This window comes from Apiospora aurea (assembly GCF_038362705.1).
Source record: "Apiospora aurea strain CBS 24483 chromosome Unknown utg000005l_segment0_segment0, whole genome shotgun sequence".
Classification (NCBI taxonomy): Eukaryota; Fungi; Ascomycota; class Sordariomycetes; order Amphisphaeriales; family Apiosporaceae; genus Apiospora; species Apiospora aurea.
The window spans coordinates 4913490-4932181 of NW_027117392.1; the positions used below are offsets into that span (position 1 = coordinate 4913490).

General features: G+C 52.0%; 3 protein-coding genes across 3 annotated transcripts; all 3 read left to right on the forward strand.

Moving 5' to 3' along the window:
- Positions 1-10381: 10381 nt before the first annotated feature.
- Positions 10382-10685, forward strand: PG986_008062 (uncharacterized protein; the record flags this gene model as incomplete). Its single annotated transcript, XM_066844284.1, has 2 exons — positions 10382-10485; positions 10523-10685. Coding segments are annotated over 2 exons (267 nt in total), but the record flags the coding sequence as incomplete, so codon positions are not given.
- Positions 10686-10809: 124 nt separating this feature from the next.
- On the forward strand, positions 10810-11526 carry PG986_008063 (uncharacterized protein; the record flags this gene model as incomplete). The annotated part of the gene is made up of 1 exon (XM_066844285.1): positions 10810-11526. The coding sequence occupies one exon, from the start codon at positions 10810-10812 to the stop codon at positions 11524-11526; it is 717 nt and encodes a 238-aa protein (XP_066700397.1).
- A 35-nt stretch (positions 11527-11561) lies between these two features.
- PG986_008064 (zinc finger protein) lies at positions 11562-11991 on the forward strand (the record flags this gene model as incomplete). Its single annotated transcript, XM_066844286.1, has 2 exons — positions 11562-11822; positions 11872-11991. The coding sequence occupies 2 exons, from the start codon at positions 11562-11564 to the stop codon at positions 11989-11991; spliced, it is 381 nt and encodes a 126-aa protein (XP_066700398.1).
- Positions 11992-18692: the final 6701 nt, after the last annotated feature.

The window sequence follows — 18692 nt, forward strand, 5'->3', positions numbered from 1 at the left end:
ACAGTAAATGTGTATAGGGCGCATACCACGTTACTTGCTATAGCATTCGGATACGTATGTAAGTTGGTGGCGATCACAGTCCTTCAATAGCAAAAAGATGGCCTTAAGCGGTTCGTGAAGCAGTGGGGGAAGCGGCGGCGTAATACTCTCCTCAGGGGCGACTGCTTGGTGGTATATAAGCAAGAAGTGATGTACGAGGTTTTGATATTTCCTACCCCTATCAACATCAGGTGTAGTATTCACTTCCATCTATCTAGTGCCTAGTACCTTCAATCCCTTGCTGCCTGTCTTCCAACCCTCCAGCACAGCCTACAGTTTGCATCGGCAAGACGCAGACGTCTTCTTCTCATAGATAACACGCCAAACCTCAGATATTCTGTCCACCTTTCCCCTTGCCTTCATACCTGCGTCCCTAGATAGATTGGTACCCTGATTCCGTATACAGCTGCGCGATCATAGGTTAGCTACAGGCCTGAGCCTATGGCGTTTATAGTGAAAGTCTGCCAGCAGTGCTGCCCCCTGAGCTCCATGTCCATACACAGTAGTATAGCATTACAAGCATCCAATAGAAACAGAAACACGTAAGGGATACTTGTCATGGGGAAGCTGGCATAGGATACGCAGTCCATGTGACTGTATGTTTGTGCTTCGGCATGGATTATATCCTGACTATCATTGCTCTTGTTTTGAAGGAGGACCCGTTCAGGGGTTAGACCTCTCTTGTTACATAGATACACTACCAACCCTACTTGCACACACCCCAATAGACAGACTCCTACCCAGAAGAGTATTCTATTGCTCCGTACCGTCTCATCTTCGCCAGCACAGTGGGCACCCTCACCGAACAAACAGAACCTACCCTCGATAGACAACAAACGCGCCTTGTCTCCCAGCAGACAGACACAACACCCAACAGTTGAGGTTGGCGGCGTGGCCTCCGAAATGTCCATTTAGATACCACGTAGGTACAGTCAACTGTGTCGCTGCTTCAGCTTGTCATGGTAGCCCTTGCTCATAAGTATGTCCCGACTGACATGGATCTGCGTAATTTCCATTCACGGCAACAAAAGGCGAGTTTCGAACGAAAGAAAAAAGGGGGAATCGGCCAGCCGGCCGTTTGCTTTACATCCCGTAAACGGCGGCTGTACGTTGCGTTTTTCTTTCTTTCCCTTTTCACACCTCCCTACTATGTCTTGTCTCATACGCGCGAAGTTTGGTGACGGACATACCCCACCCCACCACGTTCAATACACGCATGCAGTGAAGCAGCAAGTGCTTTTGACATGACGGCGAGACACCCGCAACGCGTGAATGGGGGCTGCAGAGAGAGAGAGATAGAGAGAAAGAGAGACTCCTGACAGCAGACACGGGGTTGGGAGAAGGGTCCATCCTTCTTCGTCCTCTTCCCCATAGAGAAAAAGCAAAGATGGGCAGCTTCATGGTTTCGGGCCAAGGAACGGCGACGGTCGGCGATGCAAGGGAGGGAGATGGGCGTGTCAGTCAGGGTGAACCCGGTAGGGGTAGGTTGTCTGTGTTTTCTTCTTTTCCGCTTCCAGATATTACGCTGAGGCATAGTGGGATAGAATGCAATTATTCTGATCAGCTGAGCAGTTCTGGTACTGATTAAGCTCGTGCTGTATGCAGAGATGTTTTACCAAGCCACCCGGTACTTTGAATCTTCCAATGTCAACTGAAAGAACATTAGGTGGAGACGAGTCTAAATGCCATGCAGGATGACAAGTCGATAACCCAATCGCCTTTGGCCTGCCCCGGCCATCCTTCCGCCGTCTAGCCTTCTTCTCTCTAATTCCAAGTCAGATGAACCCTGTCCATCTGGGGCGGAAAACGAGATTTGTCACAATCTTATATAGTGAAATATGCCATGCCGAAACGCAATCCCAGCGGCGAACAAAAGATCGAAACAAAGGCACGGGGTGCGCGAGAGAGGAACGGAGAGGAGAGGAGGAGGGTGGGAGATCGACGCAGGGGTCCAGGATACTGTTACCGGCGCCCGCGCGGGAAGGAAAACAAGGTCCCGAACAGCGAAGAACGAACGCGCCGATCGACCATCTATCTCCATATTACTTCCTTTATTGGATCGCACGATACAGGCCAGGGCCATGTCCATTTGAATGCCAGTGGAAGGAGGGATCATCGTTGAACCCCTCAGGCCGTACTGCATATCAGTGTGCAAACAAAGTCCGCCATGTCAGCCTCATCTTGCCCAGGCACTCGACCTTAGAGGCTATTTGTCACGCAATGTTGCGCAGAGAGCGGTGTGATCCGATGCATTGCCAGCCAGCCGGGGGGTCCTCTTCCGGCTGTTAAAACGCATGGTCGTTGAAATGGGTGCGTGAAAAAAGCAAAAGAAGGCCAAAAAAAAAAAAAAAAAAAAAAAAAAAAAAGAGAGAGAGAGAGAGAGAGATAAGGAAAAAAAGAAAAGAAAAAAAGCCCTCCAATGGCTCTCGCTGGATCTGGTACCCGCGACCCAAATAGATCTGGCCAAGAACCGTCGGGTGTAGATTACAAATGCGTTGCTGTCCAAGCAACCGTCGCCTCTCCAGCAGATGGGCATCATTTGGAATACTTTACTTTCCGGATAGGCCAAGGCAGTGATTTCTCACAGCGTCGCACATATAAGCCCAGGAATAGGTAGACAAGGGATCTCGGAAACGTGGACCGAAGCCATCAGCAGCCTCGATCCCGCGAGATCTGGGCGGCGCCCATTTGTCTGCAAGCCAACCGTAGCTCGTCTCATCCTTCCCCATTGCCACCTTCTTCACAGGCATCCAAGACACGTGCCCCTTTTATGGTCTATATCCCACCATCTGAAGAATGTGCACCCCACGAGCGGGTGTTTGGCAAGAGAGAATTTGCTGGCTGGTTGTATCATGGTTACAGAGCATATTTCCTTCCCTGGGCATGCATGACCAGACCGGATCATTCCTCAAAGAGGCAAAGTTCAGTGACGTTGGAGGGCTGAAAACGCTATAGGAGCTGTGCTTCAGTTGTGTGCGAGATCAGTTTGAATGGGAGAGGAAGCCATGCAGCAGGAACTGCCATGAAGCACCGCAGACTGCAGGGCTATACCCCCAGAGGTCCGGGATATCCAGGCATTGTTTACGGAGGTCTTCGTGTTGCACACCTCGCCGACCACTCCGCATACTAGTCGTAAGATTCCGCAGGGTGGTGTGCACATACCCAACTTGGTGGGTATTGCAGACGAGAGCTACTGTCCAAAGTCTTTACCGGTGGCAAGCTCTGCCCTACCCTCGGTGTACGAGAGTTTTAAGTGAAATACGATTATGCCGGTTTACATACGGCAATCACCTAATATCCTGACGGGCGTGGAGGGATCCTGATCCTTGTGACTCTCGAGAAGACCTCTTTGAATGCGCTGACACTGGGGTCGCGAGAGGCTGCTTGCTAATGGAAATGCCCACGCGATGTCGGTGAGATTCGCCATCAGTGGAAGACGGCACAGGACATATCGACATGGAATGCTATCATGGTTCCTGATTAGGAAAACAATGCATGGGCTAGCCCAGCCGCCGAGATGATGGCGCCGTCATCGGTTTGGGCTGAAGAAGGCCTTCTAGAAACAGAACCCCCATGCCCATGCCCATGCTGCAAGTGCGTGCTGCAAGAGCCCTGGCTGGAGCCTGCATCGTTGCGACGCGAGCCACACCGTGCTTGCAGAGGGTGGTCGTGCTCCTACAACGTCGTTGGCGAGCTATTCGGGATTATGCCGTGCGTGCTTAATTGGTGGTCTCGTGCCAACCAACACGGTCGGGTTGGCACTAGCAATCCGCTGTCGCCTAGCCGGCTGCTTCTCAATCATACGTACAAACCAGGAAACGTGCTTCAACCATGCGTGTCGTATTTCCCTTCCCCTGCGACTTGAGTCGAGTCGACCAGAGAGCCCGGCTTACTCGCTGAACGCATCGCAGAGCAGGATCTGATGCAGGCGCTGCAGGCGCTGCAGCTCACCAAAGCCACTGGGGGGTCTGAATGGCTGGGAACAACCATACTGGATGTACTATTCCACAGGATCAGTGGCCGATCGCCCGGCGAGGGGCATCGGGGCTTGCAAGAAAGGTAAGAAGATGGATGTATCTCTCGTAAGTATTCAACCAACGATTGTGATTGGCTGGACGGGGGAGGGGGTGTCAAAGGATGGCAGGAAGTCTCGAGGGGTTGAAACGAAACTAGTTGGATGGCCAGTGCCAATCATGTCATCGCAAAGGTCTAGGTCGGGCGAGGCGGGCAGACGATACTTCGGGCAACCGTAATGCTTAACTACCTACTTCCTGGTAATGAGTCTGGTCGGACACTTTCAGGGTGTATCGGGGGAAAAGGCCAACGAGTCGGGTCTAGTCGGGTCGGATCCAGTCGGGCCAAGAGAAACCAGATAGAGAGAGAGAGGAGGAGGAGGAGGAGAAGAAGGAAGAGAGACGCGGAGAGTGTTGGGAATCCCACGATGCTCGACTCCTCTGACCACCCACCAGTACCAGTGAGCAGATACAGAATGGGCTTGCAGGCCCCGAATTGGCATGGATCTGGCATGCATGCCCAAGTAGCCGTTTCAGCTTTGGAAGTGGAAGAGAGCAAATATATGAAGATGCAGCGCGTCTCTTTAACCTTGTTTACGCCATGCAGATGCCTCTTTAGTGCTTGGGTCGGCTCGAGGTTGATGTCAAATCTAGGTAGGTAGACATTGGCATAGATGGACCTGCCATCCCATCTTTTGATGGCGGGCGGGGTCGTCTAACTACTTGTGTGTGTGCGTGTGTGTTTTGGTGTCTGTACGGAGAGGTAGCCACAGAAGCTTATGGGTGAAAGTCTTGTCTCGAGGAAGGAATCGGATTCCTCAACGAGCTTGGCTGTCTTTGGACCCAAACCTTACCACAATGGGCACTATGGCGCACTGAGCCGTAAGATCGGAGCCGAGACGCCCCCATCATCGTGTGTGACCTGCCCGTCGGCGTTCATCCCTATTGGGGAGTCTGGGTCCTTGCTCTAGAGCGGGGGGGGGGACAGATCCCTGCAAAAACGAACGGTCCGCCCAAGGATGTCTTGTACGTACAAGTAGGTATGTAGGTACTCGCGTCGGTGGGACGGATGCTAAATTGCGATTGAGAACAATCGATCGTCAATATGCAAACACCGACCTACGTAAACATACCTGTGTGAAATGGGAACGTTACGGCTACAATAACAGTCCTTCCCATATCGACCGTATCGTGCCGTCGGCCGTATCGCGATGGACCTGTTCATTTGTTCCAATATGTGCTGCAGCACACGTACATACATGGTGAAGAGAGTTCTGGCCCTTTTTGATTCGGAGGAGCTGCAGCAGAGAACCATGCAAATCGGACATGTCGTGTTACACACAGAATCCAGCTCCGCCCATACTATATGCCCTGAGAGGAACCCGGTCCCCATCATGCACGACGGAATCCATCACACCTGTTATTGATATTGCTAATATTGAATAACCAATAAACGAGACAGCTATGCTACAAATGGAATCACGAGATAGGGTAGGCAGGTGAGCGGGCCCCAAGCCTTATATATAAAGCACTCAGATGGGTGGCAAGGAGCACCATACCGGGTGTCAACCTGGATTAATCTACCCCTTACTGTCCGTGTAGATAATAGACTGCGAGGGCTTGATAAAGGGCTGAACGGTCGAAACAATATTGTAGCTGCTGAGTCCCGGACTATATACTTATTGTCCGTGTCTTAGAGAACCAGCCACCGCCGTTACAGAAGCTGGTCATTAGCTAAGCAATAGCGGCCCGCTTGTGTTGCCTTCTTCATTTTCACGACCGGAAGCCAGAGCGTCGCTGAGAAGGAATATGTTCGGGTTAGAGGGCCATCTACCTATCTAAAACGTACATGAGAAACCCTAGAGCAACCATGACGTCGACAGAGGCCTCTCGCTCTCTTGGGGTAGTTGAAATTTCTCCTCGTCAAGAGCTACCAGAAAGAGCTAGATACTCTATGCCTACTCGTCTACTACCTACCTGGCCCAGTCCCCTTTCTGACTAGGCAGTCCTGGCCTCTTCACTAACAGAGATACAATTTCAGATAGGCGACTACTTGACACCGACTTCTCAGCAATGCCCACGGCATTCTTCTTGGCTTTGTCGGCCTGCGCAGCCTCAATTGGAACGACGGGGACCACGAATCAAAAAGCAGCAAGACGAGGGGCGGTCGGTTGACGGAAAGAAAAAGCATTTTGACATTCCAGCTCCCACGTTCCGATCGGATCAAGTCATCTCAGCTTACGTTGCACATGAGGAAGAAGGAAAGGAAGCCGCCCGTTGTTTAATGACATGTTGGAGAGCATCATCGTGTCAGCCGCATCCACATTGTGCCGTGAGTATCGTGGGATCCCTTGCATTTGACTTACATCCAGCGGGGAGGGGACACCAAAACACACTGGCGTGCAGCTTTATCTGTAGCCTCGATTAGAAGTAAAGACGTAAGCAAGTGATTTACTGCGTCACGGAACTACCCGTCGGTTAGCATTGCACCCATCCTGATACGCAGCCCACAGCTCCCAATTGCGAATGCATCGCTAATATACCTACATACTTACTATTGCTAGACGCAAGTTTGTTCACTAGTACAGGGCCAGAATGAGTCGGCGCTCTTAAGCGACAAAAGGAAAGTGAAAAGATGAAAGGAAATGAATTGAAATGAGAGATCACCAAACTCGGGTGTATAGGTACTGTGTTCTGGCCGAACTGCGTCCTGTATCTAGCCTTTGCTCGCCTGGAAATGGAGTTGGGGGGTATCAAGAGCAGCATTTGCAGGTTCCCAACGCCGGCAGTATACGCCACGGCCTAGATAGGCCCTTTTGGCTGTCCGAAGAGCTCTGCGCAGCTGCAGGGCCCAGAGAAAAAGGAAGGGTGTACGGATGTCGAAGCGAACCTGCCCCTACTTAGTTAATGAAGGTGTGTGGGCACATCGCAGTGATTGCATACTACCTGTGCATACCAAGACGCAGCTATAGCATTCAAGCTGATGCAGCGTAAACTGGTATAATCTTTTGCCATTGGAGAGCCGAGGGGGATCAGCTGCAGCCCGAGCTTGGAGCATTCGGCTGCATGTATCTAGACGTATTCATCAGTGTCACGGGGAGAGAAATACGAACCAATACCGGGACAGTTCCAGATATGAGCAGAGAAGAGCAGAACAGCTTTGGCGCTTCCATGGTAGCCGATTCACTCGCGAGATCGCATCACATTGCATCGCGTCGATCAACTTGGATCCTGGCAGCCGACGACCAAGCGGAATGTGGGATTCCAGCCGCAAGAGACATGGCATAGCATCGCATGGCACCCACTTGGACGGGACGAGCAGCAGAACCAGGCTAAATCGCGGAGCTGAAAGAACTAGTCTGGTCTTCCTCCAGGCAATCCAATGGTGACTGCTACGCCAAGACAATAAAGAAGAATCGCAGGGGTAGAAGGAGAAAAGAAACCAGGAATGAATTCACTCTCTGCAATTTGGGCCAATCCTGGCCATTGGTAGAAGAGAGGGCAGCGCAGGGTGCTGCTGCTGCTGCTGCTGCTGCTGCTGCTGCTGGCTGGGATGGGTACATTGATTGATTTGATACAATGCACCGAGTACTGGACCATGGCGCTTTTGCGTTCTGTCATCTGAATTATTGCAAGCAAGCTAGGAAGGGAACCAGGCAGCCTGGGGTTTCTTCCAGTCGCGACTACCAGACCAGTCTTACTGTAAATACAGCCAGTACTTGTAGACTCGTACTCTTTTCCACTGCTGAGGTTCAACTCGCCTAGCCCGTGGTTTGATCAATGATGGGCCAGCTCGAACCTACTTTTGTAGCCTATTCCATGGGTTGATGCCCGTGCGTGCGTGCGTGCGTGCGTGCGTGCGTGCGTGCGTGCGTGGACGGATGTTTCTCCCCCCTCAACTCTTCAACTCAACTCTACTCTACTCTACTCTACTCTACTCTACTCTACTGTACCTAAGGCTCAAGAGGCACCCCTCCCTGCACCTGCACCTGGGATAACCCCCCTGTCACGAAAGTGCACATCCGCTGGAGTGACCCCCATGCCAACTAACATCGCGCTAGGGCAGGGGGGTATCGACGAGGGAAAGATATCCTGGTTGGATCCGAGCAGAACACCAGCCCATTGATTGAATACACGTAAAAGCGCAGTACTTCCCGTCAGGTATCCTTCTTAGCCCAGCGAGATTACGTCCTCGTGTCCCAGATTCCTTGTAGCCTGCCCATTACCCTATCTCTCCTAAGTAAGCGCTGGCCAGGGACTACGGACTGCCACAGCGAATGTCAGATTCGTGGCAGCGAAAGGAACCACGCCTGTGGAATTTCCGACCATTCCGTCTTATGTGACAGGTCTCGGTCTCAGCTTGTTGTTTCTATTATTACCTTGGCCCGTCTGGCGTGGGCTGGGCCAGGCTGCGAGATTGAGGTGTGCTCTCCCGCTCGCCGTCTCTCTCTCTCTCTCTCTCTCTCTCTTTCCCTCTCTCTCTGCTCACTCACTAGCTGCTGGAGCGCAAGCCTACATCATATCATTCCCACTAAGTCGGACGTTGTCAGTGTGTCAGTCACGAAAAATTCAAATAATTAAACCTTAGGTTGCAACAATGGGTGCCCATGTGCATTAAGCAATCCCGGAATCTTGGGTGCATGGTGGGCATGGGGGAGGGTCGCCAAGACCAGGGTTCTAGCCTCCTCGCTCCCAGTCCGTCCTGCTAGCATGTAGTTGTACGGCGATTCTAACCCTACACACTACTTGCCCCTACTTGCCCCTACCTCTCTCTCTGTGTGTGCTCTGGCCCTGCTGCTCTGACATGATCCGCTCGCTGCCCACGGCCACTGGACGGACAGCTAGCTCACTACCTGCCTAGCTGCCTGCCTCACACTTGCCTGCCCGTCCCTCGGTCTCTTCTGTATCAGAGGCAAGACACAGATATGCACAGCATAAACTCTCTGACTCCTGCCAACAACACCAACAACAGTCCCCATCTTCTCGTCACCGGGGAAAGGATTCCGTCACCCTTCCTCCGGAATCGGCTCCATGCCCACGCTACGTGACTGACTGCCAGGTCTCAGTTCCATGAATTGTTATAATACGCTGTAGCCATTGCGACCTGCAGTCCGGCTGAGGCCTAGCATAACTGCAAATCTGACCCCTACCGGCACTTGTTCAGCTGGCCCTGCACCATCATAATACCTGGCCAGCTACATACTGAACAGACCCGACCTGGCAAGCCACCGCCTCTCGGTCCCTAGAGAAACTTCACCTGGTCCCTCGTCCGTCACTTTTCTGGTCGAGGTGCTTGAAACTCGGGAGCAACCTCCCCAAGCCAACTAATAGAAGCTATAAACTTACACATGAAAAAAGGGGAAGGCAACAACAAGGGGAATCAGAGTTTCCGGGTACCGAGCAGATACCTGGCCCAGCAGTGACCCGCTCAGGGGACCAAGTTGTCACGGCCAAGTCTCGCGAAGGCCCAGTCCGGCAGCCATTTCAGCCCAGCTCAGCTAGACTGAGCCCGAGTGAGCTACTTTAGTCTGGGGGGACCAGGTCATCCAAAGTCCAAAGGAGAGATCCCGCCCTAGGGATCCAAGTAGCGTGTTAGTGTACCTACTTACCCCCCCCAGTGAGCGAGCGAAAGAAGCCACAGAGCCAGCCGACAGAAGCAAGTCGCCAAAGAGGCGTACAGTACCACAGATACAACCAGGGTCCCAGCTGCTACCCAAAAAGAGACCCTTTGACATATAATCTCGACGACAGGCGCCTCCCGGCGCCATCTTGGGTGATCGACGTCTCCACCGAACACCTCCCACCAACCTACCTTAAAGCTCGTGAACCCACCAGGAAGGCAACCTGCAACTGGGGAGTTCCAACATCTACATCCTTAACCTGTCCTTACCTCCACAGCACAATCGCATTAGCAGTGCTATTTCTCTCCTTGGCTGTTTTTGCCGTCAAGCCATAGCCAGCAGTGGTTGCTGTAACGGCCAGCCCCCATTTCAACAACACCACAGGGACAAGTCAACCACCTCCACCACCACCACCACTACCACAACAGCGCCGCGGCCTGCGTGCTTCCCAAGGCCAGCCCCCAGAAGGATACCGAGAAGGACAGTAACGGCAACTCAACCTTTCGTAGCCAAACAGAAGCAAACCTCTCGTGGACTGGTGGCCGGTTTCTTGTTGTGGGGTTTCAACTTGAACAACCACCTCCAAGCTTTGGCATCACCGTGGTTATTCTACTCCCTGAATAACACTACCCGTATGCACCACGAACCTCGTTGGCTACCCTTGTCGACACCCGCGGTTTCCCTCCCGGACGTAGCCATCCTGGACACACTTCGACTTTTCCCACCATCTTCACCCGGCTCACAGAGCGACGCGGTGAACAGAAGCAGCCAATTGCCATCTTGGAGCTAGAAAAGGTATTCTGGGGACGCGGGTACGTCGAGCCTTCCTCGCAAAGACTCGGATAACAGCCAGGCACGACGCCGAGTCGAGCCCCCTCCCCCTCCCTTCGGGATCCTCAAGGGAGAATGGAAATCGCAAGCTTCACCTCCCGTAGACCAGCTGCTGGAGGGTTGCCTCAGTTCCATCTTCCTCCACCCAATCCGCAGGTGGATGTCCAAGTTCCCAGTATGATTCCTCCTCTTCTTTTACATCTTTGATGCCCAGCCCATACCCCCCCGCCAAACCTTATGGTTGCCTGCGAGGAATAATTCCAAGTATCGCCGCCAACGATATCTTCTAGAAACAACCTCACAAAATGGATGGGAACGAGCGTCTAACATGGAATTCAGGAGTTACTGGGACCGACGGACTCAGCCCGCTCTCGTCGTCCGGCGTGCATAGCGGCAGCTCGCAGAGTTCACAGGCTGGCGGCATCCCACCATACAACAACCACCCCCAAGGAAATTGGGCATTGACGCAGAATTCGTCGTATACCTACAGCACCCTGGGCCAAAGTCAGCCAGGACTGATGCAATCGAGTTACAGTGTCCGCCAGCAGCTCTACTCCCCTCCTGGGAACGCGTACGGAAACCGAAGCTCGCAGTCGCCCGCAACAGGAGACGGGCTTGTGGCGCCTCCCTACGACAACGTCGGGCCAACATTTCCATCAGCAGTCGCCGGGGGCGGATCCGGCCACTCCTCGATGCTTTCGCAGTCTTCACATCATACACCGATGCCAAACTCCATTCTCAGCTCCCAAACCACTACCCCCAAGCGCCAGCTCCAGCAGCTACGGCAACTACGGACACGTATTCTCGATCGTCGACAACATCTGGGTATTACGCGCCACCATCATCCACGCCACATCAATCTTCGTACCCATCTTACTCGAATTCCCACCATTCCCCCACGCAGTCGTCCCCCACAACCACAGGAGCTATCCCGAGGGGAATTCCAGCACTCAGCTCGCATCATCCTATGCATGCGCCGACTCATTATTCCGGTCGTCATTATGGAGGATACTCCGCGCTAGCACCGCCACCAATGAGTGGTGCTGTTCTCTCCAACATGGGGACCCCAAACGCACCAGCAATACTGGTCGGGGGTATGAATCCCATGGCCCATGGCTATCCGCCGCACATGGGACACCACCACATGTACTCCCACGGGCAGCCGCCTCACCAAGAGAGACCTTTCAAATGTGACGTATGCCCACAGTCTTTCAACCGAAACCACGACCTGAAACGTCACAAGCGAATCCATCTGGCCGTCAAACCCTTCCCCTGCGAGCACTGCGATAAGAGCTTCTCACGGAAAGACGCACTCAAGGTAATGGCAAATGCGATTTATACAGGATCTTGAACTAATACGATGGCAGAGGCATACTTTGGTGAAAGGATGCGGCAACGGCAACGGCAAGAGCTCACCGACCGAGAACTCGTCCCCACATCGCGAGATGAAGCCGGATCCTGATGGCCAGGACCGAAAGAACATATAGAAGGAAAATTTTTAGGTCTTCTTACATTTGAGAGCTCGGCGTCGCTCTCTACTTCTGCGAATGCCAGCCTGGCGCCAAGCATACAAGAACGCATATCAACCCTACAGCCTGGACTCTCTCAGCTCGAGTACGAAACCCCTGAATTCGGGAATTCACCTATTGGGGTGTCTTATATCGAAACAACGGAACTGCGAGTGGCAGTACAATATTGCCTGGGCCTCTTTCCCCATCAGTGGACTGCTTTCTACGGCGGCGTTAGGTCTTTGATTGCGTTTAGGCAAGCGTCACTGGCTCTAATACTGGGGGTGGCTCTTCTGAAGTCCCCCTGGAATGTTTGCATAGACACGGCAACAGCGAATCATTACAACGAAGCGAGACTTGTAAGCGGCTATCTACAGCTGCCAGTTATGGATTGATTTGGAGTACTGGGACATTAAAAAAACATGGGGTTAACGGGTTCGATGGATCGCGGTAATCGGCAATCGGGTGACGAGTAGTCGAATGGGCTCTGGGTTGATCAGGCGTTTGCTCAGAGGGTGCTTTTCATACTAACGAGATCAACTGCTTGCTTATGGGTTTCGGGTCAAGCGATAGGGAGACGTGTTTCCATAGAAGACGTGTCCCGACTATTTAGGTGTACTATTAGGAGTTATTCTTAGGGGGTCAATGGGCAGGAGAATGAAACCGGTTTGGACTTGGGTACGACGGCGTAGAAGCACCCTTTACACATAGGCAATGCGAATCCAGCACACCCTTCTTCCCCTATTTCTTGACGCGCAGAGCAGATCAGTAGTATAGTGAATCTGGAGATATAATCAAAATTGGTTCTATCATGATTGCAATGGTTTCATAAACGCCTATGTTTGCTTGGAAGGGGGTCTGTGATTGGTGCATGGGTTGTCTAACTATAGTACGAACTTGCTTTTGAGGTTTTCACGAAATACTTGCCACGGTTCGATATCGCCACACACACACACACACAAAAAAGAAAAAAAACGTTCGAACGACCACTTCGGGATGGCTTAACCTAGTGCAGCCAACTGGGGGATATCGCGGTAACAACAGCAGCAGCGACTGGGACAAATCTATGGGTGGACGTCACATGCCGTGGCGAAAAGGCCGTTGACTCCTGATCTCATCTACCTGGGCCGAACTGCACGGTATGACAGCACCAAAGGGGGAAAAGGGACCGGAACAATAAAACCCTAAATAACCTCTGATCCAGGCTTGCTTGAATCAACTCAAAAAGGTCGCCTTGTGTTATCCATTTGCTAGCAGACAATTTTTCAGCCAGCTTTTGCTTGAACCCAAATGATACATGCCTAGTCACAGATAGAAACGAGATGACACGGCGCTTACCAACTCTCTCGCCCTGCAGGCTGTGACCAGACCAAGATCAGACGTCTACTTTGTTTTTCATTTTCTTCCTCTCTTTCTTTCCTTCCTTCGTCCTGTCTGCCTGTCTCCCTTGCATACCTACCTACCTACTTTTCTTTCCGTGAGGCGACGATCATTGTTTCAGTTTCGTGAACCTCTCGATACAATGTGAAAAAAGGGGGGTCGGGGGCCATGCTTGGGTTAGGGTCACGCTAGCAACTTGTTCCCCGTCGCTCCTTCTCTCTCTTGTCCACGGACGTCCTATACTTTGCCGAGAAGCGTACGCTAGGAATACGTACCTGCCATATGATGTTCAGGAGGAAAGAACCACTCGTGGTTAAGCTTTCTTCCTGAGGTGGTTACGAAGTGCGGCGACAGGTCAAACTTCGAGTGAACACATATCTAGTTACATAACTAGCTTGCCTTAGTTCTCACGTCAAAACAAGCCCGAGGGACTTGAGTGTATGCACCGCCATGTATTGTGTGTGTGCGTGCGTGCGCGTATCACAGGCGATCCTTCTCTTGCTGATCCAGGCCGACGACGAAAAGCTCTCTTTGTCCGACTACTGCAATGCAAGCTGGAGAGAGAAAGAGAGAGAGCGCGCGCGAGATCTGCGAAGGTCGGTGGTGCAAGTTGGATTTCTCGTCAGGCCGTCCGTTTCGTGATTCTTACACCCTACTCCTTCCTCTCCCCCCTTTGTGCCCCCCCTTTGTGCCCCCTCTGACGCACAGATCTACCCAACACCCTGCTTGTTGCGGATCTCCTCACCGTAGCCTCCGGATTCACCTGCCCGTCGTCGGCAAGCATAGCCGACTAGGGTGCGGCCATGAAAGAGCCAACGCCCGATCGTTGCATACTTGGAGGTACGCCTTGCTTCGTGTCAAATATGGCATACAAACATTACATAGCGGGTAAGCAGTGAGTGTCGTCTCCTCGCGTTCTCACTGTCTCCGTTACGCCCAACACGCCGAAGAAGGCAAACACTAGGCCCTATACGCGCCCTGGAAATGTGAGTTCGAACGACCCCTATCGTGCTCCCCATACGCTCGGGCTGTACTGCTGTACGGCATTCCAAGCCCTTTTTCTAACGATGTACCAATGTCGGACAGTCCGGGGTTCTGGATCCATCCACGCCATCGTGATCCGTGGCGCTCAACAAAGGCCTCTGACCTCTGGGTGGCGGGCGCTATCTCTGTACATGTAGCAGCACGTCCACTGGGCTAAGAAAGAGAGACATACACTCCCACTAGAGCGCTGTTGAATACGCGAGCAGTCACGACGACGACGACTTGTTTGCACAGAAGAGCTAGACGATGGCAAATCCCGTACAGGCTCTTGGCTACGGTACGGCACTCTACATGCGCAAGGAGAGGAATCAATAGTCCATTCAAGAGCTGCCACCAAAGCAAGTATGTATGCATGGGCCATCCATCGTCTCTTCGCACTTGCATACTTCCTTGCCGTTGCCCCCGTTGCCCCCGTCCCCCGTTCCCCGTTCCGGTCCATGGCGCTCTACACTTGCTTAGCCAGACCCAGCAGTACGGTGGAGCCAAAATGACGGCGAGCCCGCTCGTGTAATGAGCGACGCCACAGGCCCTGAGGCTGATCAACAGGCTTCTTCGTCCCAAGCAGGCGGCCCTGGTGGCGCTGAGTCTGACAACTATACATACTACATGTACTGTGGCAAGGCCAGGTCGGAAACAGCTGTGATAAGCAGAGCCAAAATGGCACGAACCAAGAGACACTCACGGTAATAAGGAAGCCTGGTGCGCAAGAATGGAAGAAGCCGAACCGGGGGCGTGGGAAAGGGACTACCGCCACCACTACCATCCCCCTTCTGATTTCCTCGTGCTTGGTCTCGACAACAAACGTACACGCATACACACCCCACCAGGCGGTACGGGACCGACGAACCAGCCCTGCCCGTCAGCCATCACACCCTCCCCAAACTATCTAGACCCAAAGGTCCAAGTGGACAACCAGCTCACCGGATCCTCCCTCCCTTTCTCCCCCCCTTTTAGTGTCATGTTTCATGTATGGACATGCAGTTACGTAGACTCTTCACCGGCCCATGTTCCTATTTGCGGTCGAGTACTTCTCTACTCCGGATATCGTTTTCGTGTGCCAATCCCAGCGAAGGAACTACTCCAACAAGGAAGAAAGTGAAAAAGCAAGTTAAAAGACATTATTCTTTCTCTGGTGTGTCTTATCTGTCCCGGATCTCGCCGTGGTCACCTTGGCATGCCGTTGATCGGCTGGTTCTTTCTTTCTTTCTTTCTTTCTTCTTTCAAGGCAGTACGTACGTCGTAGCGTCTCGTGTGCGTGTGTGGCGATCATGTGCCTGTCGAAGCGAGCCTTACGGGAGATACATACATACAATGCTTGGCACGTGTGTTTTGGTGGCAGAAGTACCCCTGCAAAGCTCTGGTGCCGTTTGATTTCTCCCATCTTGCTAGTCTCATCTTTGAGGAGGGAGACATGGGGTGCAGGGTGTTTGGAACTGGTTAGCATACTGCATGTACGTATACGTACAGAGATTCAACCAGTACAAACCTCAGGTGGCCGAAAGCCACAACCACCAGGTTGGGCTTAGGCGATCAACCCCGTCACTTTCTACTTGATTACCTCCTCAGCCTTGTACTAACTTGGTCTGTTGATGCGTGCATCTGAGGGCCATCTTTGCCTCCTTGATTATTGGCGTCTGTGTGTATGTAGCTGCTACTAAACTCGGGCGCATTCACAGAGAACCAGCCCCTGATTGATTGACTCATCGGCCTTTGATGCTTCGTAAGAATACAGCACAGTATGTATTTGTGTATGCACATGTTGCTTTTTGAGGCTCTGACAGAAAGACAGAAGCACATAAGCGCTGCTCAGACCAGTCCCGAGGGCTCTAGACAATTCTCCTATTTGCCTATCTTTGTCCGGTCAGCGGACAAGAGAGAGCCTGGATGCATCCACGACCCCCATTCCTCTCGGTGTGCATGGCTAGATCAGCATCTACAATTATGCAACACCTTCGTCCCGCAAGCATGACTGCGTGCCCCTCCCCGGGGCCTACCCACACCTTCTACTGGATTCATAAAGGACAGTACTGTTCCACGTTGTTGGTCCGTTATCTTTGGAATCTAGCCCAAGCAAGTCTGTATTGCTATCTGACTCCATTTTTCAGCTCTGTCCAGGATATTGCACATTCGGAGAAGGTGGACGAGCCATCCAGCGACGGACACGTGCGTACCATTGGCTGGTTTGCCGCAGGCAATTGTCGGACTTCCTTCAGCTTTTCCAGCCCAGCCGAGTTGCGTGACTGTGTGTAGCTGACTGCTTCATTCTTGTAATTCTGCGTAGTATCCTGCCCGGGCTAGCCAATAAATAGTCCAGGCGACTATCGAACCCGAATGTCGGATGCCGTTGTTCCAGAAACACACGATTGTCATGGAAAATTGAGGCCATCTATGTATGGGAATGCATGTAAGCTACTCACGATTGCTAATTATAGCTGCTCGGCCAACTCGATGGATTTGCGTGGCCGAGAATGAAATGCCGCCAGCATAAAGTAGACAATGGAAGATGATGACGGGCCAGATTAAGATTGAATCAACGACTTTGGCGGTGTACGACACTGCCGGGCACTACATACCTACATATGTGACACCCAGACTCATACGCCGACCCAATATATCCCCGACCCAATACTTGGGCGTCTATCGGTCGCACAATAAAAGTGGTAGCACGGGGGGAGTTGATTGCTTAGGTAGCATTTTCCTTTCCTTTTCTTTTACTTACTCCTGTAATATCAATTGTTGTTATCACATCGGAGGAAGAGTTCCTGCTATTTGCCTGCCATCCTTTTGCTTATCTGTAGACATGTGAATCGTTTGGTCTGTTGCAATGTATATATGTGCCTCACCAAGAACATACGCATTTGGAAGAAGGTGTCGTTAATTTAGGCTTTGGGTGCCACACATACACAGACACAGAGAGATGGATACCCAGAACCGATGAATTTACCCCGTCCGTTCGTGGGAATGTATGTATGTATGTATGTATGTGTGTGAGTTCGGTTCGTCCGGCTGTCATTCCGCCCCCGCCTGCGGTCAGCCCTTGCTTGCTTTGCTTTTCCTCTTCGGACGGCTGCCCAACTGTTTACTGTAGGATGTCGCCGAGCGGGGAGACACAGGCAAGCCAGTCAGTCCATCAGTGCCGCTTCATAAGCTCTGATTCATCAATGCTGACAAGCAGCTATCCAAATATAATATATCAAAACGGCTGTCTGCATATATATTTACTCACTACCTGCGGCGTATCCGACCGACGACGGTTACGTGCAGCGCAGCGGATTGTCAACCAGAAATAGGCCATACGTATATCAAAAAAAAAAAAACGAAGGGAAGAAAAGTGAAAAGGAAAAAAAAGTAAAAAGCAAAGGAAGCGTGGCCATCCACCCCTCATTTTTTTGGAAGTCCATGGTAGTCGTTTGGTGCGGACGAGCGAGAGATGATGGATGCCACAAGGCAATTCTTTGCCGCGATGCGACAAGATGCCCCTGGTAGAGGTATAGAATAACCTCCTTGCGAGAGGGAATTAACTTGAGCTCGTCCCTAGTCAACAGTTATTAACTCTCCGAGCCGGAAAGGGGAGCTCGATGGTAGCGACCTGGGTTCCATCTCGAGTTGTAGGAATTCCGGCATACTCGCCAAGGCAAGATCATACCCCCAGTATCGTAGGGAGTGCCTGCCCTGACTCCGTACCCCTGAATCCCAACAGCGCAATCCATCATCGTCTATTGGATAGAGTCACGAAGCACAGTTCTCACAGGAGCTCGGCCTTCAGAGTGTTCTAAGCAGTCCCGGAAGGAACTATACAATTTGTATTTAAATTGCGTGCCACGTTCAATACACTCAACAGCATGTTCATGGCGGATCCGATAGCAGAGGCTACCACCTTTACCGCCAAATGTTTCCAGGTCACTGATTGGCGTGGTGATGCATCTGCCTTGATGAATGCTGTAGGCTACATCGATCATACACAGCTAGCTCTGTGAACACCCGGAGCACCCAAATGGCTCAAGAAAGGGGATATCACGCGATTACAGCTTGTGTTCGCCCTCTTGCACGCAGGGGGTTGCGAGAGATCAAATAGGGGTACTGTTACGAGATATATATTGATATCGGATCACTGCAAAAGCCTGGTCTGGTCAATAGGTTAGCAAGAACAATATCGTTCAAATGCTAGTTCAACGGATGGTACCCACCCCTACAATAGCGTTGGGGAATCTCTTCATCGTTTGAAGTAATATTGTAGTTATCATTTCGGGTAACTA